Source organism: Hermetia illucens, chromosome 1 (assembly GCF_905115235.1).
Source record: "Hermetia illucens chromosome 1, iHerIll2.2.curated.20191125, whole genome shotgun sequence".
NCBI lineage: Eukaryota > Metazoa > Arthropoda > Insecta > Diptera > Stratiomyidae > Hermetia > Hermetia illucens.
The window spans coordinates 194,024,175-194,042,443 of record NC_051849.1 but is presented as its reverse complement, the minus strand read 5'-3'; the positions used below and the strand labels follow the sequence as shown (position 1 = coordinate 194,042,443).

General features: G+C 45.9%; 1 protein-coding gene across 1 annotated transcript; it reads left to right on the top strand.

Moving 5' to 3' along the window:
• The first annotated feature begins 11,792 nt into the window (after positions 1-11,792).
• Positions 11,793-12,840, top strand: LOC119661686 (early boundary activity protein 2-like). Its single transcript, XM_038071130.1, has 2 exons — positions 11,793-11,991; positions 12,121-12,840. Exons 1-2 carry the CDS (start codon positions 11,866-11,868, stop codon positions 12,703-12,705), a joined length of 711 nt encoding a protein of 236 aa, XP_037927058.1. The 5' UTR covers positions 11,793-11,865; the 3' UTR covers positions 12,706-12,840.
• The last annotated feature ends 5,429 nt before the right edge of the window (positions 12,841-18,269 follow it).

Sequence of the window (18,269 nt, the reverse complement as noted above, 5' to 3'; positions counted from 1 at the left end):
AGTTCATCAACTTGTGCTCAAGATGTGGGACAGCGAAACAATGCAAAGAGGCATTATCTGTCTCATACATAAAAAGAGGGATATCACACGGTTCAGCAATTATAGAGGTATCACGTTGCTGAGTACCATCTATAAGATAATTTCATCTATCTTGCTAGGCCGGATAGTTCCATACGCCCAGAACATCATTGGCCTATACCAAAGAGGTTTCACTGCAGGCAAATGAGCAAAAAATCAGATTTTCTCTCTACAGCAGCAATATGGAATATGGTCGTCAGTTACACCACTTTTTCATCGACTATAAAGCCTCTCACCATAGGGTCAAAGCTGTTACTGTACAAGACTATGATCTCGCGAGTCCTTATGTATTCCACCTAAATCTGGGTTGTTAATAAAAAAAAATTAGAACACTTGACCGTGTTCGAAAAAAGAATCCTCCGAAGAATTTTTGGCCCCCTACATGAAGATGGACGATTACGTAGCCTACATAACGACGAAATCTATGAGCGATACCATGACCGTCAGGTTGTGGATAAAATCCGGCTCAATAGGCTACGGTGGACGGGTCACTTAATCCGTATGGATGAGGATGATCACATCACACCCGGAAAGTCTATAAGGACAATATCCATGGTAGAAAAAGAAGACGAGGCGGACCCTGCCTAAGATGGAGCGATGGCGTAGGCCAGGACGCCAGACAGCTTTTAGGGATATCGAATTGGTGGACCTCGGCGCAAAACCGGGATGTCTGGAGTTCCTTATTAGGGCAGGCCTAGACCAGATACCGGCTGTTGCGCCGTTGATGATGATGATGATACCTCGTTCGAACGGGGAGGCGGGCCAGATTCGGGAAATGCGAGAATGTTCAAGCTACGATGCCGCGGACGCGAGATATCGCGAAAAATCCGAGACCGGAGAGGCTGGCCAAAATATGGAAAATTGAAATTTTCCTCGACCCCCGGGTCGTAAAAATTGACAAAAATGCAAAATCGTCAGATTACGACCGGCAATACCTCGTTCGAACGGGGAGGCGATTCTCTTCAGGATGGAGCATTAGGCAATTTCGTCCTCAATGATGCACAACAAGAATGACCACGAAATATGCTCGTGCCGAAATTCAGGATTATAATGGGGATGTCAGTGATGGTTACAAAAGTTTAGTTTAGATTTCGACTTATTTTTCACCCTGTACGGGGTTTTAAGCGCAATGTCAGCTTCTTAAATGTTTGACCGTTGGTTTGCTCAAGTTGTCCTCAAACAAACAACAAATTTTTAGTCTTTCCTCATTTTTCAGCTAGCTTAGATTTTAAATATTCCTTTTTAAACACAAAATTTTGTTTTTCTGAGTTGTCACAATCTCGGCAGATGCCGGATTTTACCTAATACTAGCCCTAACAGCCAAGCATGTAGGCTCGGACAATCCTACCTCTTAAAAAACCTCTTAAAGGGGCACTGGTGGTGGTGATAGGTCAATGGGATAATCCGTCAAGAACTCCCCGCAACATCGAGCACGTATGCAGAATGGTGTACTTCTGCATGGTTTAAACCAGACTGTGCGAAAGTCCCAGGAATCACGGGAAGCCGTGAGAGATTTAGGTACAATACCTGTAGCTGACAATATTACATATGGGAACTACAACCACCCGCTCGATAAGCCCAAATTCTTTGATTTCCCGATCCAGTGGCTTATAGTTTAGGTTTCTGCCAAGTTAGACTTTCTTAGAAACGGTACTTTCACGAGCTCCAGAGTGTAATCTTCTGGAAGCATGCCCTCCGGAAGAATGGGTGAGAGAAGTGGTAAGAGAAGAATTCTTGCAACTCCTTCAACAGGCAAGTGCTGCAAGGTGAACTATAACACTGCGAAAGCGGTTGTTACCTACTATATGAAAAGGTGAGAACTGCCATACTATGCTTTGAACACATCAAGCACCTAGCATGGATACCATCTATCCAGCAATGCTAAAAGGGGGTATGGAGTACTTAGTTAGTTAGTTAGTTTAGTTAACTGGGGGGAGCCGCAGCCCCGAGCACTCAGGCCATTATTAGGCCCATTGTACTATCCCCGTAGTTGCCTATTCAATGGCTTCCCGCCTACGGTGTTCGCAGGCTTTAGCGAATCTGAGAACATTCTTCAGAGGCAGAGAGTGTGCAGATTCTTCATTGAAGAAAACCTTGCCAAGGTGTCTTCGTCTGAGACCTGATGATGCCGGGCAGCTGCATAAAAAGTGCAGGGCCATCTCCTCCTCCTCCTCACATTGGCTGCACACAGCCGAAACCACTACCCCAATCTTTTCCATATGGTAGTTTAAGGGGCAGTGTCCCGTCAAAAGCCCTACTAGGGTTTTCATGTCCGACTTCTTAAGAGACAACAAAAATGCCGCTTTAGTGACCCTAGGCTCCTTCTCAAGGATTTTCGCTTGCCGGCAAGAGTCCAAATTTTTCCACTCGGTTGCGTGAATCCTTGCAATTTCACTCTTCAGAGTAAACTTGACAGTAGATGGTCGGATTCCAAGAGCTGGTTCTGGCCCCACCATTGTGGATCCAGACCCTCGGCGAGTTAGTCTGTCAGCCTCCTCATTGCCGGCGATGTTAGAGTGCCCCGGCACCCACATCAGGAATGTTTCGTTCAGTCGGCCAAGTTTCAGCAGCACCTGATGACAACTCCACACCAACTTGCTTGATATGTTGTTGCCATTTAGCGCTGATAATGCCGCCCGACTTTCGGAACAGATTCGAATGGTGCGACCCCTCCATTTCTGTCGCAGACATTCTTCTCCTGCCAATGAAATGGCATATATCTCCGCCTGGAATATGGTCGTCATTTTTCCGAGAGGTCGGGCCAGTTCTATAATCGGATTCTCCGAGAACACCCCTGCACCTGATCCATCCTCCATGACTGACCCGTCGGTGAAGATTATTAGGTCTGTAATCTGAAAAGACTCATGGCCACTTGTCGACCATTCTTCTCTTTCGGTGATTACGACAGTATATGTCTTTTCAAAGACGAATCTGGAAACCATATGATCGGTCGGCATCAGGGCTACCGGATGTTTTTCAAGAAATTTCCAGATAGACGCATGCGGGCTTCCTATCGCATTCCTACAGCACCAGAGCAGGATTTCTGATATTGTTCCTGGATATGATGCTTCCACGTTAATTTGGAGTCGAAATGTACTCCTAATACTTGACTGTTTGTGCCAGCTGGATTTCCGCCCCTGCTAAGGTGGGTAGCGTATAACTACCCCACCTGACGTTCCTAGTGAACATAACTAGTCCAGTCTTCCTAGCGTTCACCGTGAGTCCATTGCGGAGGCACCAGCTGTGGATTACATGCAGAGTTGCATTCAAGCGGTCACATACTGTGTCCGCAAACTTGTCGGTAATTATTACGGCTAGGTCGTCCGCAAATGCTTGCGCGAAGACTTTTTTGTCCTCCAGGAGCCACAGCAGGGTATCCATCACCAAGAGCCATAACAGTGGAGAGAGAACCCCTCCCTGTGGGCAGCCCCTGAGACATCCTGCTTCAATAGACTTCTGGCCGACCGATATGTGGATTTTTCTCCACTCTAGCATGTGAAGGATCCAACTGATTAGCAGCGGTTCGATTCCATGCTGTCTTGCCGCATCACAAATTGCCGCGAATGAGGCATAATTGAAGGCACCTTCGATGTCCATGAATGCGCCTAAGGCGTATTCTTTTGCGGACATCACCTTTTCAATTTTTGCCGTAAGTTCATGGAGTGCTGTCTCCGTGGATTTGTCTTTCTGGTAGGCGTGTTGCCTATGTTGAGGTGGCCACTTAGGAATGTGTGTATCCCTTATGAACCGATCTACTAATCTTTCTAGTCCTTTTAGCAGAAAGGACGTTAGGCTGATCGGTCGAAAGCTTTTTGCGTCTGTGTAGGTGGGTTTTCCTGGTTTGGGAATGAACAACACCTTCACATCCCGCCATTTAATTGGAATATAAGCGTGTGCTAGGCATGCGCGATATATATTCCGAATACCGACCCATGGCATCCATTCCTTCTATTACTACCGCAGGGATGATGCCATCCGGACCTGCAGACTTGTATCTATGGAACGAGTTAAATGCCCATTCCACTCGCTCCAGTGATACTACTTTGCATGCCAGATTCCAATCTCTCGGTTGAGGGCTGTATGCACCTGTTGGCCCCGAGATTAGATTTTGGATGCTGCCTGGGAAGTGTACTTCAAGCAAATGATTTGCCGTTTCTTCATCGCTTTCTGTGTACTTCCCATTCTGTAAACGTAAATAACCCAGTTTCTGGCTACGTTCTTTGACCAGAATCCGCTTCAGCTTCAGCTCAAGAGAGTTAGTCTCTTCGCAAAAGCGTCTCCAAGATGATCGTTTGGCCGATCTTATGCTCTTCTTTAGAGCCTTCTGTGCCTCTTTATAGCGATTCCAGCTAGTGCTTGATTCACCCTTCAGAGCACGATTGAGGAGCATCCTTGTCGTTATCCTCTGTTTTGCCAAATCCGAGTTCCACCATGGTGTTTTACCCTTCTTTGGCATCTTGAGTGGACAGCTTTCTTCGAAAGTTTCTCTCATGCTAGTTGTAATCATCTCGGTTGTCTTCTCAATTCCAGTAATGGATTTGATGCGCTTCCCAGGGATCGTGATTCGGGCACTCATTTCTGTTTGATACATTACCCAATCTGTCTTCCTCGGATTCCGAAATGGAGTGGGTGGAGGTGGATCCATGCCCATAACGAAATCAATGCGTCTGTGATCCGAGAGTGTGATATCGTTTGATATTCTCCACTCTCCGATCAGAACCCCGATGTCAGGAGATGCCACCGTGATGTCGATGACCTCTCGCCTGACCACGTTGAAGAAAGTGGGTTCATTACCCACATTTAGGACCTGCAAATCGGTTCCTACTAGATACTCCAGTAGTCTCGATCCTCTTGCATTGATGTTCGAACTTCCCCAGCATATGTGGTGAGCGTTGACATCACATCCTGCTATTACCCCCATGCCTCTACTTTTGGCATATTGGATAGCTCTGATGAATGTTCCACTGGGAACGTCTTCTGCGTCGTAAGGGAAATATGCAGAGCACCATAGTATCTCTTTATCTCCCTGTTGACTTTTTACGGTTAGCTTAGCCGATGTGGTGTCGCCATCACATAGGTCGTTAACCAGGTTAGCCTGGAAGTCTTTGGAGACTACCATGCAGGTGCGGGGTCGATCGCTTCCATTGGCATACAATAGGTCAGCATGCTGAAAGTTTAGGCCCCTGACTGCCCCACCAACAACCCACGGTTCTTGTATGAGGTATATAAATGTCTTGCAGCTATTGATCCGACGACTGATAGGTGCAGTCGTCGCTTTACAATTCTGCAAATTTACTTGGGAAATGTGGCACCTCATCTACGTTTCAGGTGTAGATGCCGGGGGCTGCATGTCCCCTTCAATGGTTTTAGGAGCCGACACTTGTAACGTGACGGTCCCCAGCCCATAGTAGAGCCGGCAACCCGATTTTTCCCGAACCTTCTTAACATCAGGTTCGGGAACGCCGATAGTGAGAAAAGTTCCCGGCCTATCGATTCTCTCCCCTGTTTTGCTGCCTAGCAGCAACCAGGTGGAAGTGTTAAGGTTATTCTGTAGACCAAGTTGTTCCAGAACCCCAACGCCATTTCGCTCTTCTTCTGGAAGCCAGAGAAAGCACTTTTTGATCGATGGAAGCTCAGAGACCCTTTTCAAGGTTAGTCGCGCACCCTCCCACACATCGTTAAGGGAGGAGCAGTACTGCCTGAGCCACTCGTTCGTGTCTTCGTCGGCAAAGTTCAGCCGTAACATTTTACGGTATACACCTACCGACTCAAAGCAAAGCTTAATGCCTTGCGCGGACGCAGTCCTTACAGCTAGGAAAAGTTTCCTCCTAAGCTGTTCGCACTGCTCAGTATCGTAGCCGGATGGATTAGAGTCGTCATACAGGACCCATCCATCGGCTTCGATAGCCTTGACTGCAAATGAAGGCCTAGCCGTTGCCGGCCGAGCCCTCTTTGCTGCCTTTTGTGTCGAAGAGTTAGGATCATCCGAGGATCGCTGCCGCTTCAGTTTCCCCTTAGCCGCAGGTGCCCCGAACGCTCCTTTCCCCTCAACCTTAGCACAGCTCTTTGGTTGTGCGTTGCTCGGAGGCGGTTTGCCCGGAGGCGGTTTGCCCGAAGGCGGTTTGCCCAAAGGCGGTTTGCCCGGAGACTGTTTGCCCGAAGGCGGTTTGCCTGAAGGCAGTTTGCTGTCCGTGGACAAGTGCTTATCCATGGGCAAGACTTTAGCCTCAGCAGGTGGCGCGGATTGGAGCCTGGGGTCAGGAGTACTGACAGAAGGGGCCTGCTTCGGCTCATCCGTTAAGGACTGGGTCCCAATTGAATTGGTTCCCACTTGAATAAGTGGGGAATCTGAGCCTAGACTCAGGTTCTCCATCGATGAGCTCAGGGTTGCCCCTTCACTTGGGGTTGGATCGTCGCGATCGAAGTTTAATAATGCTTTATAGGTTTATGTTTTTGTTTTTTTGTTTTCTCATAGTTGGCTGCCATGGCCTCAATTTTTCCGGGGAAAGTAAGTCGATCTCGGCAGAGCCCCTTTTTGCCGAGACAAGGCTAGTTGAAACTGGGGGTCGCCTGGTACCCAGAGTTCACCGTTTACGGCCACATCTTAACCCCTGTCACCATTCAGCCCTCGGCACGGTAGTCACACCTTGGCTTGCGGTTTTGATTACCGCTTGGCTTCAGGTGTCACCTCCCGTTTCCTGGAGGATCTTCCTTACTGAGCTCCCTCACCACGACAAGGTAGGTAATCGTCGAGGGAGTATGGAGTACTTAGGGCGATTGCTAGCAAGTTTTGCTTAGGGCTATATACCTACCTCTTGGCAGAAAGTTAAGGTAGTCTTCATACCGAAACCTGGAAAAGATGGCTGTTCTAATCCAAAGAACTTCAGACAGATCAGCTTGACTTCATTCTTGCTAAAAGGTTTGGAGAGACTGGTTAAGTGTCACATTCGTGGGAAGGCACTTATATCGCACCCACTTAATGAAAACCAACATGCTTACTAGAGTGGAAAGTCCTGTGAGTCTGCTCTTCATTCTTTGGTTTCAAAGATAGAGGATGCTACTTTGAAGGGTGGGTACCCGACGGGGTTGTTCGTGGGCTCTGCGCGTTTTCAAAAATTGGTAATCGCACCAGAGAGCATGGTGTTGATGAGGCTTCAGTTAAGTGGATCAATGCTATGCTAACTCAGAAATTGCTGGGTGCTGAAGTTTGTATCGATCGCTACCTAAAAGCCGAAGCAACGAATGGCTGCCCCAAGGAGGTGTGCTGCCGCCACTTCTGTAGAGTATGCTGATCGACTCACCATTATCCCAACTGCAAAATTTTCCAATACTCGCTCAAGCTTGTGCGGATAACGTGGTTGTGCTTGCTGTTGATGGGAATCTTGGAACGGTATATAGAAATATACAACATGCCGTTGATCTGATAGACAGTTGGTACCTCATGAATGGACTTTCAGTTAATCCATATAAAACCACAATGGTATTACTCACAAAAAGGAGAAAACTGGATGGACTTTGCCTCCCAGAGATGGCAACTCTCCGAAGAAGTGAAGAAGTGAAGAAGTGAGCCACTTTAGATAAAAAGCTTCTTTTGAACAAACATGAAGAGATAAAGTTGAAATGAGCTCTCACAGCTTATAGGCTGTGTAGACCGACTTTTGCCGCGACATGGGGGCTCATGCCTCATGTGGTAATGTGGATATACGTTGTTATCATTAAGACGATGTTCGCTTATGCATCCGTACTGCCGTGGGTTAAGGTGAGATAAAAAGGTTTTCACCCCCGCACTGCAATGAATTGTGTGTCTAGATATTACCTGTACCATGAGCACGACATCCAATGCAGCTTTAAATCTATTACTCAATTTGCAGCTCCTGAATATATTTATTCAAAGCACTACAATGAGAACAGCTCATGGACTAATTCGATTAGACCAATGGGAAAACAGAGCATTGGAAGAGTTGCTGGGAGTACTGAATCCAGTTCTTATAATGCCTTCCATTTCTCGGGTCGCAACGCATCCGTTTGGTAGAAGATAGGAAATTATCCTGAAACGTAGAGAGAACTGGGAAGTCCCAGAGGAATGCGTGACGGGATATACGGAAGTCTTTTACACCGATGACTCAAAAACAGAACGGGGTAATGGAGTCGAACAAAAACGAGATGTGGGCGTTTCTTTGGGACAATATGAAATAGTTTTTCGAGACAAAGTGTATGCGATCCTAAGGGCGGGAAATTGAGTGATTGACAAACGGTTGAAAGGCTGGCGCATCGCAATCTGCAGTGATAGCCAGGCTGTATTGAGGGAGTTAAGTAGCCCTTGCTCACCGCGAAAATCGTTGAGGAACGCAGAAACCGTTTAAACTCCATCTCTAGATTCAATACGGCGAATTTCTTGCTTTAGCGAAAGAGGGTTCCATCTCCCCCAGGTCAGGACTCGAACCAGCAATTGGAGTATCAGTAGCATTGGCTAAGGCTGTCTTCAAAAACTGGGAACAAGCTTCCCACAATGATAGGTGGGTGGGATAGATAGGCCTAAATGCTGCTAGACACACCAAACTTTTCCTGTCAGAACTGAACATGCGTACCGCAAAGTTTATCCTGCCGAAAACCAGGAGGACTTGCAGGAGTATTGTAGGCATTCTGACAGGCCATAATTCACTAACTGGGCATATGTTCAGAATAGGAATTATTCAAGATGATACGTGTCCCTCCTGTAATGAGGAAGCGAAATCCACGCAACACTTCCTATGTGAATGCCCCGCCTATGGACGCATCAGAGATTAGATCTTCGGTGCGGAAGTTTCCCAGTTGCAACGGGTAGCATCACATCCACTAACGGACGTTACATGGGAGTATTGTGCTCAGAAGCTATAGCTTCTCATCCACCACACACACAGAAACTGCTGCACATTCGCGAGGTAAGTTTCGAAACCGATTCCGACGTATCAATTTTCCAACTTCAATCCAACACAGCCATCTACAGCACACAATCCGCACTGGATGTCGTTGAGGCAATGGGAAAACATCATTGCCATCAACTTTGTCCCGCCAAGCATTGCTGCGACTACGAATTAGCACCGAAGAACAAGTGATCGGTTGATCGTGAGAAATGAACCCCAAGCATTTCTCCTATCTTTTCTTTAATAGTCAAAGCCCATTTCACCATCGATTGGTAGAGTGCTCGTATCACTCTCATCCCCAAGAAGAATCTGAACCCATTTGATCTTGATAGCTACAGACTTAGCTCAATCCTATCTTTCTCCGCCAACATTTTTGGGTGGACCATTAAATCTTTCATTGACGAGCACTATGACTCTAATAATACACTTCCCAAGTTTAAATTCGCCAACCGAACACTTAATTATTTAAGCCAATTGTTAGCATCCTAGAGGGTTTGAAATCCCATTATTCATATACAACAACGATTCAAAGGTCTTTACACAGGGATCAACCCCTCCAGCTACGCTTTGTCCTTGTTCACTCTGGCCTTGCGCTGGAAAAACCGAAGTAGTCATCCTGACCAGAAGGAGAATCCCGACCCTGCGTCCAATATCGATCGGCGAGTAAACTATAGACTCAAAACCAACGATTAAATGCCTTGGTTTAATGTTCGACTCGAAGATGAGCTTCTTCGAGCAAATCAAAGCAGCAGCGGACAGGGTTGCAACTGGAGTCGCAGCCTTGAGTCGACTAATGGCGCATGTCGTCGTCGTCTCCTCATGGGAGCAACGCAGTCGGTTCTTATCTATGGTGCGGAGGTATGGGCTGAGGCCCTTGACAAGGAGGTGCATCGTAAACGCCTCGCTCAAGTGCAGAGGCGGGGAGCTTTGCGAGTGGCGTCTGCTTATCGCACCGTCTCCGAACCGGCTGTGATGGTCATCGCGGGAGTGATCCCCGTTGCCCTCCTTGCGAAGGAGCGCAAAGCTATCTACCACCGTAAGGGCAAAGACTTAAGAGGGGTGGTTGCCCCTGAAGAACGTCAACTCACCCTTACCGAGCGGCAACTTTCTTGGCAAAATGAGCCAAGAGGCAGGTGGACTGCGCGGCTCATCGGCAAATTAGACCCATGGTTGAACAGAATGCACGGTGAGATTTATTACTTCCTTACCCAACTTCTAAGTGGGTATGGAGGTTTTCAGTCTTACCTGCACAGGATTGGGAAGGCGCGATCTCCTGATTCTGTGTTCTGCAATGGAGTGGCGAACGACGCTGAACACACTTTTTTCTTTTGCGAGAGGTGATGCGTCCTTCACCAGCAGCTTTATGCATTTGCGCATTATTTTCGGGCTCTTCTTATTGCGAAGAAGATTGAACTCGACCGCGGAGGGATCGGACGGTAAGGGGTTCCCTGAACTAACAACAACTCCCTTCCTCCCCTTCCTTCCCGTCGGTGGAAGGAGTTCCCTGACTTGAAGGCTCTCAAAACCGGAAGAGCGGAAGGACTAGCCCGAAGTAATGTGTCAAACGGTTCCAGACTAGTTCTCTGATGACAGAGAGCTGTTTAGTTGGTAGTCTGCCAGCGTGCTGTTGCGGGAGTCCAACACTCTGTGCGTAAAAGCATTCACCTACCCTACTCCAAAAAAAAACCAATCCCTAACACAAAACCCACCAAAATCTTTTTTTTTTGGAGATCTTCTTCTCCTTCACAGAAGACATCTCACTCGGTGAAGCCAGCTGAATTCTTACTTGGAAGAACTTTATCGATACTTCATAAATTGGAAACTTTTCCTCAAAATGTAAAACCATCATGTTTCACGTAATAGGAAGATAACGAGGGGAAGATATGGGGGCGAACATAGCAATCCTATTTTTTCAAAATTAACAACACTCCCGCCCCGGCACCTTGAAGGAAGTCAATTATCTTCAGATGACAATAAATTCCCATCTCAATAACATATCACATTCCTTTCAATACAGTCGTCCTATAATTCAAATCTACAGTAATTAGGATATCATCAGAGATCTTCCTAACTTCTGACACTATTAGATATTCCTGGGACTTTCAAAAAGATTAACTGTTACAAGATAGTATATATGGATCGAAGGAACATGTCAAAAAAGGATATCTCTCTGACCCTTTTCTTGGAAAGCTAAACTTCTAGCAAGTTATGTGAAGGACACATTAATATAAACGTCAAAACCTCCTCTGGTCTCCGTGTTCGTTAAAGGCTTAAATTTCAAAGATAATTATCTTACACACGCCTAAGTATACACATCTAATTGTGCGTGTATGCACTTGATTGGATCATGCATAATAGAAAAAGGGTGCCTTATTCAAATAAATCAGGGGATTAACTTGAGTATCCAAGCAGGTTTTCGTCTGCCTCTTTTGATCTCTATGCGACCAAAAATGTACCTGCTCCTTTTTGCTCTCCCCTATTGGTTATCATTCAGATAAAACTATTTGCTAATGGTAAACCTTCAAACTGTAAAAACCCCAGGCACAAGCCAATCCAGAACTCGAATTTTTTTGACAATAATTTGTATCCATGAAGGCTTAGCTCCTATTCGGTACTTATTTACTCAATAATTTTTCACTACCTCCCTTATCATCACATCCAGCATTCAAAAACACGTTTAAGGATTCTAGGAAATGTTAACAATCCTCTTATAAAAGGAGATGAAATCGATTTTTAATTTTAGATTTCAAGAGGGTACTGAATAGATTATTCATACATACGAGTATCTTGAAAAGATAGACGAGTATACGAGTATCTTGAAAAGATAGACGAGTTTTGTCAAATATTTCTGAAAAAGCAAGGAAGAATCTAAAGCAGTTTCAGGATGTCAAGTTTCAGTTCGGAACTCCGGGAAGAAGGAGATGATCGACAGTTATCAGAAGTAGAAAATAAAGTTGAGAGTTTAGAGGACTGTTCAGCTAACATAGATATTCATGATCCGAAGTCTGAGGTAAGTTTTATGAAAACCACTTTTGAGTCAATATTTTGAAAAGTGTGATCCTAGACTTTTCAAAATTTATTTTATTACTAATAACTTAATCCTTTTTTTGTATTAATTTAATTATGTTACTTTTTCCAGGATTGCCAAGATAATACAGAAGAGTGCCAAGGTCCTTCGACATCACCGGGCTTGGAAACTAACCCTCCAATATCAGAAAAGTTATCTGAATCTTTTGGTTTGTCCGATGACGAATCAAGTGCATATCCGGAAACTTCAACCTCAGAAGGCTCAGACGACGATTCTCCTCTGAGGGTAATGCCGTATGTCCTTAAATATGGTCGAATGGAAGAATGCCAGGATAGAGTCGCTTTGGGTCCCAACGGTACGACGATCCCAGCAAAAGCTTTCTCCGAATTGCAGTGGTCCCCTCTGAGAAAAATAGCATTTGACTTATTGAAGCTTGTCTTCGGTAGGGACACTCTTGCGACTCATTCTCTAAGTGGAAGAAAATGGCCACCGTTTAGATCATATGATAATCGGGATAAGAAACAATTAGATCCAAGGAAAATTGAAGATATTATTCATGCAGTGAAGAGTCTTGGAGGTTATTTAGAACCATATATTCGGGGAAGTATGACGTTGCTATGTATAGAGGCAGCTGCAAGAAAAAAAAGGCAGAAAAAACGCGTACTCGTAGTGGGTGGTAAAGTAATGAAATTTTAATGATAGATAGAAATTATGTATAGTATAGCGATAGTTTGAAAGGTTGTGATGTTTTCTAAAGTTTTTATACTAAATAATATAATTTAGTTTGTAAGTTTTTAGTAATTAAATAAACATAGGCTAAGATAAATGGAATTATCTTTTTTTTTTTGATTTTTAGTAGAAATTCTCTCCGGTTATTATTGCGATCTTTTTTTATGTATATATTAACTATAGATGTTAAGCGAGCACAGGTACCCCAACCTACTTTGCGCAAGTGCCGGACACTTTCCCGAAACGTGAATGGAGGTTTGGTCACACTCCGCACAGAACCTGCAAGCAGTTTTCGTCTATATCCCTAGCTTCCCCAGGTGATAGCTTAGATGGCAATGACCAGTAAGTATTGCCACTATAATCCGCAGCATCTTCTTGGTAAAGTTTAAATAATTCTTTGTGCACTTACGTTCGTAACCCCTCCTTAAGCCCACAGGACTGCTCCATTCCAAGTAAGTTCGTTCGGTTTAGTTCCCTCAGCCGTTCCTCTTCATTTTTTAATGTCATAGCCGCGAACCCGTTTCCCAGAAGAGCTATAATGACCCTAAAGGAAATAGGATGATCAAACGACCATTCCGAAGACGACCTAGAGGGAAGAGCTATCCCAGAAATCTTAAAAGTTAGCGAAATTGATCATGAAGGGCTGCCCGCAAATACTGAAGCTCCAAAGTATTCGTTTGACACGTTCTTGCACACCGCTTTGCTAGCCATGCTTGGAAAGGGGGGGGGAGGGGGTCCTTTGAGCGCTTTCATTCCGTCACGTGCCATTAGTGGAAACTTATACAGAAGCATGGGTCCGCACTGGCTCTAAAAATGAGGCAACGAACAAAAGAATTCGCGACGGCCTAACGAAATAAACCAGAACGCCAGCTAAAAATAAAAAAAACAGCTCGACCGCGTGCGTGGAGCCGCGGGAAGATCCACGACGGATCCCAGTCCCGATCGTTGCTTCTTCTGTCTCAGATGGTTATTGAGGCGCGGCTCCTGAGGTTCCCTCCCATCCTTGGCACCCTCAGGCCATTATTTGGAGGATGTCCCTAATACGATTTGGCGTGGTCAAGGAAGAGGAGAAAAGAGGAAGTCCTCAAATAAAAAAAAATTAGCTGGAATTCATCATCATCATCAACGACGCAACAACCGGTTACCGGTCTAGGCCTGCCCTAATAAGGAACTCCGGACACCCCGGTTTTGCGCCGAGATCCACCAATTCGATATCCCTTAAAGATGTCTGGCGTGCTGAACTACGGTATCGCTCCATCTCAGGCAGAGTCTGCCTCGTCTTCTTTTTCTGCCATAAATATCGTCCTTATAGACTTTCCGAACTGGATCATCCGCATCCATATGGACTAAGTGACTCGCCTACCGCAACCTGTTGAGTCGGATTTTATCCACAACCGCACGGTCATGGTATCGCTCATAAATTTCGTCGTTATGTAGGCTACGGAATCGTCCATCCTCATGTAGGAGGCCAAAAATTCTTCGGAGGATTCTTCTCTCGAACGCGGCCAAGAGTTCCCATTTTTTTTTATTAACAACCCAGGTTTCCATAGAATACCTAAGGACTGGCAAGATCATAGTCTTGTAAAGTAACAGCTTTGAGCCTATGGTGAGACGTTTCGACCGAAACAGTTTTTGTAAGCTGAAATAGGCTCTGCTGGCAACCGACGGATGATAGGGCATCCCCTTATCCTAAACCGTTGTTGATGTTGAATGGTCTCGAGAGTGATCCTGGGGCTTTTATCTGGCTTCGCACATTGGTCAGGGTCAGCCTAATCAGTATTATTAATTTCGTTGGGATACCGAATTCTATCATGGCTGTGTACAGTTTTACGCCGGCTATGTTATCATAGGCGGCCTCAAAGTCAATGAAAAGATGATGCACTGATGGCCATATTCCAACGGTTTTTCTATTTCTCTTTTTATGTATGAGACAGATAATGCTTCTTTGCCAATCGTCAGGCATTGATTCGCTGTCCCATACTTTGAGCGCAAGTTGACGAACCACTTGGTGTAATTGGTCGCCTCCATATTTAACCAATTCGGCTGTAATTCCATGGGCTCCTGGCGACTTATGATTTTTAAGCCGATGAATTGTGCGGACTTACATTGCAGTAATGCGTAATAGTAGCCACATTGCCTCCTAGTGTACATCGAGCACGTATGCAGAATGGTGTACATCTGCATGGTTTGAACCAGACTGTGCGAAAGTCTCAGGACATCAAGGGAAGCCGTGAGGGATTTATATAAAATACCTGCAGCTGACAACATTATGGGAACCACAACCACCTGCTCGAGATGCTAAATTTCTTTGATTTCCCGAGCCAATGGCTCATAGTTCACCTTCTTTTCCACGTATTTCCGTTCAATGTTGCTATTATGGGGGATAGCAACATCAATCATATACGCGGAGCGACCCGTCTTGTCAACTAACAGTACGTCAGGCTTGTTATGTGCAGTATGGCGATCAGTCGGAACTTGCCGTTCCCATGCTGTAAGCAGAAATATCAAGCACTGCTTGCGGCTCATATCGGTAAACGGGACATGTTCCTGTGATCAGCCCATGCTTTTGATGGATAACCTTACATACAGCATTATTCCTGGTGCTGTATTGCACCGGTGCCATAACAGTACAGCCATAAATGAGATGGTCCAACGTCTCTAACGCCGAACCACATATTCTGCACTGGCCGTTCTCCAACCGTTTTTCATGATGAGCTTTTTATAAACTCGGGTAGCGACACCATCCTGAATGGCACACATGAACCCCTCCGTCAGAGCAAAGAGCTCCCCAAATTCGACAATTCGACAAATGGCTGCCAAAGACGATTCACGTGTTCACGTGCATTGCCTTCGACTTCCATTCATCGATCCGCTCTTGGTCCGACTTCACCCCTCTCAGAGGATTGAAAGATCGATCCTTTAAGTTAAGTGGAATCAGCACACAGTCTGCCTTACAGACAGCCGCACGCAAGGAACTCGCCTGCTCTTTCCTATAAAAATAAGCGCGCAGCGAATCGACTTGGCGATGATGTTGTGCCGCCACATCAACCACGCCCCTACCATCGACGTCACGAGCCAAGTTCATCTGCTCCACGACAGAATTTGGGTGATGCAATCGGAATTTGGATATAGTTGCCCGTGTCCGTCGCTGGACGTTTTCCAAGCCGGTCTTCATCAACGACAATATTCCGCATGCATAAGCCAGTGAAGCGATAGCGAATATATTCAATGCGTTTACCTTATTCTTCGCCGAGAGATGCGATTTCAGTACGAGATTTACACTTCGCAGGAATTTGGGCAGCAGTGCATGCATCAGATCACCAACTCGAGCATGGGTTCCTTGCAGAATTCCTAGGTACTTGTAGAACTTTGTCTCGGTCATAGTTTCGATGTGCAGGTCACCTATGCTATGTCCGGCATGTGGTTCGTGATGGCCTTTGCGGATGGGTTGGATTCGACACTTGCCTTGTCTTGTCTCCATCCGAATAGGACGGCTATACATGTCTACTATTCGCAACAGACTTCTCAGTACCAGCATACAACTTGATGCATCTAAGTACATCAAGTGTGTCAGTTCGCACTTAGCACGTAGGCCATACTTTATTGCAAAATCATGCCTTTAGCATCATTCAGTAACTAAGAGAGGGGGTTCAGAGGTTTCTTTCGCCTCTAGTCTCTTGCCCTACAACTACCGGATCAATAATGAGTTGCTCTTTGCAACCCCTTGATCCAACTCGGCAGTCCTTCTGCTCCTCGGACAGGATGTTGTTGGTTTCGAAGTGCACATTGACTCTTCCACTAATGATGGACGTTATGAATTTGTAGAGGGTTGGTAAACAAGTAATCCGTCTTATGTCTGCGGGGTCCTGCCCTGTGTCCTTTTTAGGGATAGGTAAGTAATCCACGCAGTGAAGAAGGGTGGAAATTCCTCCGGCCGACTCATGACCTGATTTATACTGAAAGCCGACCATGCATACTGGTGAACTTTTTGTACCAGAAGTTCTGCACTCGATCCAAACCTGGGCCCCTCCAGTTCTTTGAGCTGTTTATGAGTCGTCGAACTTCCTCTTCGGTAACATCTGCAAAATTTATGCCAGACGAAGTGGCATGGCGGGTGCCTTCGGGGGTCATTCACTCAGTATGCTCAGCATGCTGGGCGTGTAACCACCAAAGTCCACCCCAATAGTCTATCGCTTCCCTCACCGAAAATTGTACTGACCTGATGCTCTGAGTGATCTGAAAACAACTCTGCTGGGTTCCGGAGTATGTTGTTATTTTGGACACGTCTGGAATAACTTTCGCCATACCGTCGTAACCGACTGCATATGACAGAAAGTGTCTGCTTTAGTGTGTCCAGAATTTCAACTACGGGTGTCTCACTGGGGATGGTATAGTTCCGGTAGACCCTTTGCACTTTATTTCTCTGCTGGCATTGCCAGTACTGATCTGAATCAGTCTAGCAATGTCCTGCCTTAGTGAGCCCCGCCGACGTTCCAGACGAATTTTCCTTGGTGGATTTCTTCGGTCACTCAAACCAATAACGCGAAAGCGTTGACCGTGCAATCGGACAGCCGTAATTGCACCACATTACACACGTGATTGTAATTGCAGCAGCACACAGTCAAGATGCAATCTCATCATTGATTTGAGGTAGAATTCTCGGAGTTGCTGGCGATGCATGGAGCCTAAGAATACCTGGTCTATGAAAAGGATCCAGTTCCGAGAATTATATATACGCTCTTTGGAATTCGTCCCGAACCTCAGCTGGACAGTAGAGGAGTACTTCGGCGAGTACTGAATTGTTGCCACCGCCTCTGCCCTCATCGACTCTTGGTCACCAGTTTCCACGATGACATCAAGTCCAACAACCCCCTGATGATGACTGGGATTGTTATAAAGCGGTACTAGTCTGCAACTCTCGGTACAGTCACGTGCGCGGATTGCGCTCGACGAATCTCTGGTGCAACAAGCGGCGGTAAGCTGTTGTACACACCCCCGCCCTTATTTCATAGTAGGAGCGGAGATGAAGAGGTTCATTTCCTGAGTCCACTTCATCCGCTGCCTACGCGACCCTTCTGAAGTGGCAAAACAGTTGCAGCGGGCGAAGCAACACTCGTGGTCGTCGTGGCGCCTAGACGTCGAACCGCCACACGACTAATATTCTCTTTCTCCTAATTTTTTGGTTTGCTTTTTATCCGTAACTGCCAGGTGTGGTGCTAGCTTCCTCAATGAATAATCTACAAGACTCCAAACTTTCTCATCTACCCCTTGAGGCACTGCCGTTGCGTACAGCGATTCAGACTGAAGCTATCTTCCCCTCCTCCTTCCACAACCTGGCTTGGGTCCGGCTGCAGCGGAGTTTTGTTATTATTATTAGTAAAAAAACAACTCACCGAACGAACAACTCTCTTTTCGAAACTTCCGTTCAAAATTCAGTAAATATCAGTCAATTAGTTCAGTCATGGGCCGAGTAACATTCACCACGCCGGAAATCGTTACCCTCCAGCACTACCAACAGCAACAGCCAAACT

What these genes read in the sequence shown, in the direction of transcription:
- LOC119661686 (XM_038071130.1), top strand. Translation starts at nt 11,866, where the DNA reads ATGTCAAGTTTCAGTTCGGAACTCCGGGAAGAAGGAGATGATCGACAG. An exon ending in TTCATGATCCGAAGTCTGAG is followed by an intron (nt 11,992 to 12,120) that starts GTAAGTTTTATG and finishes TACTTTTTCCAG; the next exon opens with GATTGCCAAGATAATACAGA.